Source organism: Bactrocera latifrons, unplaced genomic scaffold (genome assembly GCF_001853355.1).
Source record: "Bactrocera latifrons isolate USDA-ARS-PBARC rearing strain unplaced genomic scaffold, ASM185335v1 scaffold_14, whole genome shotgun sequence".
Lineage (NCBI taxonomy): Eukaryota > Metazoa > Arthropoda > Insecta > Diptera > Tephritidae > Bactrocera > Bactrocera latifrons.
Window position 1 is genome coordinate 1,260,091 of NW_017534852.1, and position 7,280 is coordinate 1,267,370.

Consider the following 7,280-nt stretch of genomic DNA (forward strand, 5'->3'; position numbering starts at 1 on the left):
GCAGAGTTGCATGTTGTTTAATGAATTAATACAGAGTTGCATGAAGTAACTTTCGCATTTAGTAAGAATAAAATGTCTAAAATATTAAAATTGTAGATGTAAATACAAATATAAATTTTTTTCACCTTTTACTTTAGTAATTTACCAACAATTAATTTTTTGTTAAAAGACATTTTTTTAAATTTATTACTATCCAGTTAAATACTCATAACTTGTTTTTACCCTAATAATTCATCTGCCTCTTCGTTGGGAAGATTAATTAGTCATATGATATAAAATGTCAAGCAAACGTTACACAAAACAGCTGATTTTCGCAATTATACACCAATTCGAGATACTATGTGCAGCCTAGTCCAGATTACAATAAACTACACTCGAGCTATAATTTAGACGCCACATAGTTTCTCCGCCTTTAACATCCATTCATCCCTGTTTTCTCCTCTCTGAAGCTTTGAGCCTCATAAGTTTGCGTCTTCTCATACGATTGAGGGCTTGAGTTAGACCTTTGCTGGTTTTGGTTTTATTAATCCATTGCTTTTAGCCAGGGTGGATAATTGGTCTAGAGGTAAGAGATTAATGGAGAAATATTTACCTCGCCGCCCTATCGCATCCAGAGGTCGTATGGACCTCTACACAAATATACAAATTTCATCTTCGATCAAAAAATTCTGTGCTATTGGAGACCTTGTACGTATGACAATGAAAGTTAAGTTTCGGAAGGTATTATTTTATAATAGATCTTCTCAAAACTTTCTATAATTTTGAAAACCTTGTAACCATATAACAGGGTTTTTAAAAGAGTGCTACAAAGGTTTGAGTGTTTAAATGAAACAAAATCGGTTTAGGATATCAACATAAATATTTATTCCTGTGAAAGTACATTCGATGCCATTATGTATGGAACTCGATGTCTTTTGCATGGCCACCATGGGCACGTTTGCTGAAGTCCAGACACTAAACCCAATTTTCGGCGGTTTTCAAGCATTAATAAGCTGATACAGCTGCAATTTCACGTTCAATATCCATAAGAAGTTTATCTTCTTGGCATAGACCATAGACTTAACCCAGACCCACAGGAAATAGTTTAACACCTCAAATCTTACCACCGAGGCGACCAATGGACAGGAACGTTTCGTGAAATAATACGTTCACCAAACTTGGTTTTCAATAAATCGATTGTCATATTCGCTCTGTGGCTTGTGTCGCATCACAGAAAAGACCAACGCGTGAAAACAACATGTGAGAGACTGATTTGCAATATTCTCAACACGGGCACTTCCTTATCTCATTGGTTCGGGAACATTTTATACTGTACCTGTGTATTTAAATTTTTCCACTAGACACTCAATTGTTGATCTGACAGGACGATTAAATTGGACGTAGCGCTCTTAAAGTTGAGATGACTGACTCGAAATTTCGGTAGTAAATTTTAATAATTTCGACTCGTTGTTGAATCGTATATCTTTTCATGATGAAATATCAAACCTTACTGAAGACAAATTTCAAAAGAGCGGGAAAAATAAAACGTCGTTTGCCTATTACGATCGGTCTACTTTGTGGCGTCCCTATTGAAAAACCCGTTATATAGCTGTCAAACAAAATGAACGAATGGATTCAAGCCCTTGTATGAAAAAGCTCTTTTATTTGGCGAGATATCTTCACGAAATTTTGTATGGATAATTATCCAAGACAATGGTACACTATGCGAACAAATTCAAATCGGACCAGTGTATCATATAGCAACGATATAAACCAACCGACCAAAATCAAGTTCTTGTACGGAAACTTTTTTATTTGTGAAGTGTATTCTAGCTTCGGTGTTACCGAAATTAATATTTTTTATTCAGTTTTTAATTTTATGTAATATATGATATAATACTTTTCTTGCATGAGCATGGCATATCTGAACAAAAACAAAACCGTATATAATTGTAAATAAATTAGAGCTGCATGTAGACTAGCTTGAAAGCATAGTTTACCGCTTTACAACAAACATATCTACATATGAGTAAAAGCATGTCTCTACTAACCAACAATATCATTGCATCCAAAACGCTTCAAGTTCAGTTCAACTACACATTACCACGCTGAAATACGCTTTATACTAGTAGCAACTCGTTAGTCTATCTAATCATTAATTAACTTATTAAACAAGCTATAAAGCTTATTTAAACATTAATACAGTAAAATATATTATTATAAAAATAACTACACTAAAAATATTTTATAAAAAAAAATAATTATGTATATAGTATAAATAAATCGTAATAAATATTATACCTAATTGAAGCTTTTAAAAACAATAACTAATATTTTTTCTTTACTTTTTGTTTATAATTTTTTCTTTAAATGAAATATGTTTATGTGTATTTCGAAAATTGTCGAAAATACGCGCACATTACGAGCAGGCACCTACTTCAATTGCATCATGTTTATGGTGGCATCATCGGTGGTGCTGACGGTTGTTGTGCTCAACTATCATCATCGCACGGCGGATATACACGAAATGCCGCCTTGGGTAAGTAGGGAATAGCGACAAAGGGAATGCGTGAAAGCTCATATGTAGTTGTTTAATGAAAGCTCCGCATATGTTTAAAAGCTGAAGAGCTTTAAGTGTAACGTTCTTAATTTGTAATAATGTCATTCTGTGTAAATTAATCTTCATAAAATATTATATTAATATGGACTCCACTATTCATTCACCATTAGATTAAATCCGTTTTCCTGCAATGGCTGCCATGGATTTTACGTATGGGTCGTCCGGGCCGAAAAATCACACGAAAAACAATTCTACTAAGCAATCGCATGAAGGAATTGGAATTAAAGGAACGTTCTTCCAAATCACTACTAGCCAATGTGCTGGATATCGATGATGATTTCCGGCATACGATCTCTGGTTCACAAACGGCGATCGGTTCATCAGCGTAAGTACAGTGAAAAACACACGAGTGTTCTTTGGAAAGCAGCCAACGAAATAGTCTCACTTTCAATTTATTTGTGTTTAAATATCTTGTTGCAATTTACAGAAGCTTCGGTCGCCCCACAACGGTGGAGGAGCATCATAATACAATAGGTTGCAATCATAAAGATTTACATTTGATTCTTAAAGAATTACAATTCATAACATCACGTATGCGTAAATCCGATGATGAGGCGGAATTAATAAGCGATTGGAAATTCGCGGCAATGGTTGTGGATAGGTGAGTAGTAAATTTTTTTGTTTTTTGATGTAATCATTTGCGATATAGAAAGATTTACAATTTGTCCTTAGCTTCAAAAATATCGAAATTTTAATCCAAATGAATTTGCAGACAATGTAATTCACTTAAAACTTGATGAACTTCTACAAACTGAAGTCAATTCTCGACGAGCAAAAAAAGCTTTTTGTAAAGCTTTACAGAGAAAATTTTATAATTGAAAGGACTTTTCAATTTTTAGATCAAGATTAATGAATTTACTGTAATGTATATTTTTAAGTTTTCAAATTCCTTTAAGTACAGTTAGGATAATATTCGTGTATTCATGCTAATCCAAACACTATAATATAGTCTCGCAATTTGTAAGAATTAGAATATTGCGAGAATATGAACCGCTTTGAGCATATAACGAGTGATCCAAGTAGAGATACTTTTTTTGCTTTTTTGACAAATCACGCGTTAGCTGTCCTGTTATTAGTTGAGTAATTGGCAGTAAGTAGGACCGACGCATAGAATGCTTTGGCGCATTTTACCTCGAGCGCTTATATTGAAAGCTTATAAAATACAGCTTGTGTACTAATTGAAGCCGCTCGACCTTCGAAAGCGAAATCGCTTCGCTCTATGAACTCTTGAAAAGTTCCAAAAAGATCCGACGTTTTTTAGATAAATTTTGTTCAGCGATGAGGTCTTGGCTTTCTGGCTTAATGGGTATGTCAACAAGCAAAATAGCAGCATTTAGGGCGAAGAGCCTAAACCTGAAGAGATTCAAGAGAAACCATTTCATTCAGAAAAAACTACGGTTTGGTGAGGTCTGTGGGTCGGTGGAATCACCGGTCCATATTTCTTCAAAAATTAGGCGGGTGAGAACGCGGCCAGCATTTGAAAGAGATAATCTTCAAAAAATAAATTCCAAAGAATATTAGATATTTAGCGCATGGATGTTATAAATTTTTAGCATGAAACCACATTATAAGAAGCATCAACTATATTTCACTGTCTGACCGATATTAGTATAATTTTAACCATTTTAACCTCTGTCACCTTGCCAGGCTTTTTACCTAAAATTAATAATACATCATCCTTGATGTCAAATTTAAAATTTCCAGCTTTGATGCTTAAGCATTTACGATACTTTTTATGTCGAAGCTAGTTGTATTTTTGGAGAAGTGGGCGTAACTATACACCACCGTTAAAACAAACTCCAAATGAAATTTTGTAACTTTATTGGTGGCTGAGTTATAGAATTTTTATGTTTTCGATGGATGCTCTATTATGGGCATGGTAGTGCTCTGATTACACTACATATGTATGTAATATTAACTTCCTCAAAAGAACAAGGAAACATAGGTAAAGTGCACACTTATATAGGGGTTTTCAATAAGAGCGCTAAAAAAGCTATTTTTGAAGGTTTCAGTAGGATAATCTGGCCTGTTTTCTTGATATTTTTTTTCATAGAAATTTTTATTATACAAGATAGTTTTTTTAACATATCATATCGTGCAGTGGTGTATAAGCAAATTTTTTTCGGAATTTCTTGCTGACATCTGTAGGAGAAATGGTTGGGTGAATGGGATGCGTTTTTTAACTGGCGGACACGATTTGTATCATCTGAAACACGTAAACCTAATTTATTCATAAATACGTACGTGAATGGTTATCGTCCCTAATAGAACCATAAAAAAATATTGATAAATAAAAAACTAATTCATGTTTTTTTTTCAAGTTTATTTACATAAATTTTGTCATAACATTGTCAAAAAATTGTAAAAAATTTTGAATATAGTAAGGACGACGGGAATCATGTCCGCCACTTTAAAAAAGTGTGTTTTGAGAAAAACGCGTTTAAAGTTTGACGCACACAGCTTGGGATGTCAATGAAATGCTATGAAAGTACATTCGATTTTTTTTTTTTTTTTTGTATGGCCACCAAACACAATTTTCGACGTTTTTCAAGCATAAATCGACCGATACTGCTGCAATTTCACGTTCGATATTAATACGAATTTCATCAATCCTCGCTGGCTTGATGACATAGATCATAGACTTGACGTAGCCTCACAGGAAATAGTCTAACCGTGTCAAATCGCACGACCAAGGTGGCTAATTGACTGGGCCATTTCGTAAGATATCACGTTCACTTGGTTTTCAATAAATCGATCGTAATATTTACTGTGTGGCTTTTATCGCCATCCTGTTGGATTCACCTATTGTACAAGCTCATATCATCCAATTCACGCCAGAAATATTCTGTTGTCATTGAGCGGTGGCGATTCCCATTCACAGTAACTTGTCCATCTTGATCATCAACGATGACTCATGGAGTAAGTATGAAAGTACTTTCAAGAGAATAAAGAATTTCATTGATATCCTAAACCGTTTTTGTTTTATTAAAAAATCATTTTGACAACTTGATCACACTAAGCGTGGACTGACAAAAAAAAACATTTTGAAGTATTTTAACGGATCATATACAATTAGAATTCCGAAAAAAGGCGAATTTACCACAATTTTTTTCGGAAAATACTTTTAAATTTATTTATAGAAAAAATGTACACATATTATGGTATTTTATAACTGTATTTTAAGACTTCGAATTAGTAAAAATATTTCTCCGAGAGCTCCTTTCAAAAAATATATTTTGTGATGACCACTATATCTTCGAGCATTCATCCTCTGATATTAAAAACCAAACAGATTTCGTTCAAGTAATGTACTGATTATTTCACTGTTTCGATGTTATCGCTATTAACAGAGGTAGTTGGTAAACCGCATGAAGCAACTTTTCGATGACTTCACGACATTCATTAAATACTTTGTGCCACTCAAATGCTTTTATTCCTGATAAAGTAGACTTTCCATAAGACTTCCGCAGTATTTTCAACGATTCGGTAGACGTGAGCCCGTTGGAAATACAAAACTAGCCAACTAGTTTTTCGTTTTATTTCCACCGTGATAATCGAAAGACAAGCTTTTCGCGTCGTAAACAAATAGCTTCAAAAAATAAATTAATTGACAAATTATACCCGCTTATACATATATATTGCTCGATTTCTATATTAAGGTTTGTGTTATATAGTAAACAACTGTTCTGAAGAATATTTAATGAGCTAAGTAAAATTTATTTAATTTTCCTTTTCTTCTTTATTAAACCTATGAGTCCAAAGAAAAACTAAAAACTGCGCGCAGAACCTAATTAAAATCTAAAGATAGTCCCACAATTCATCTTCTTTCATTTAATACAAATAAAATGGCATTCCATCCACATTTTTTCAACATTTATAAAGCTGCATTCGAACATTGAATTTTAACATTTATAAAATATCCATAAACGAGACTAACAAATGCAGTACTCAAAAGTCCCCAATGAAATTTACTGATTTAATTATTGTCCTTCAACCAAAGCTTATTAACTTGAATTGAGCTCAGGCTAATAACTTTTCATAATCTCAATTAAATTCAAATTAAAAGTAGTTTATGGTCTTGCTGGCAAATGACAACAATTAATTAAGAAACATGTAATAATAAATGTAATTGGCGCATAATTGAACATTGATCATAAATATATGAATTTAATTGAAGGTAACATGGATACAGATAGTACATACATATATAGTCTGCATATAAAGAATATCTATGGCTTATAACGGAAGATAAATGTGATTGCAATTAAATTAGTTGCTTTTGCACATTCGCAAATATCGCATGACACATGCGACTTGTTATCAACTTGTTGGTTTGTGTTAAAATAGCACAAATCTTTTAAATGAATTAGTGTGCGATCACTTAAATTATTTTCACAAAGCTGAATATAATTAATGTATACATTTTGCAACTGTTTTTAATGATTCCTAAGCACTTGTAGGAGGATGGAGTCATGTGTAGAAGTTCACGCAAGTGAGGAAAGTTTTCTGATCGCCATTCACTTGGTAGTGGCCAGAAACGATTCTTTTACATATGACTCAAGCAGCTCACGACTTCTGGTCCTTGACCAAGTATCCTCTGGGTAGCCTAAGAACATCCGTTTGAAGGTGAGCTAAAGTGAGAAGGCGAAACATTCCCTGCATAGGGTTGTGCGCTGGGTTT

At 33.4% G+C, this 7,280-nt stretch overlaps 1 protein-coding gene across 1 annotated transcript in view; it reads left to right on the plus strand.

The window, feature by feature from the left end:
- Positions 1-7,280, plus strand: part of LOC108965364 (neuronal acetylcholine receptor subunit alpha-7) — a 203,608-nt gene that overhangs the window by 183,119 nt on the left and 13,209 nt on the right. The window contains exons 9-11 of the mRNA XM_018927711.1: positions 2,409-2,518; positions 2,710-2,924; positions 3,030-3,200. Of these exons, the coding sequence (XP_018783256.1) occupies positions 2,409-2,518; positions 2,710-2,924; positions 3,030-3,200 (496 nt within the window). The remainder of the gene's footprint in view (positions 1-2,408; positions 2,519-2,709; positions 2,925-3,029; positions 3,201-7,280) is intronic.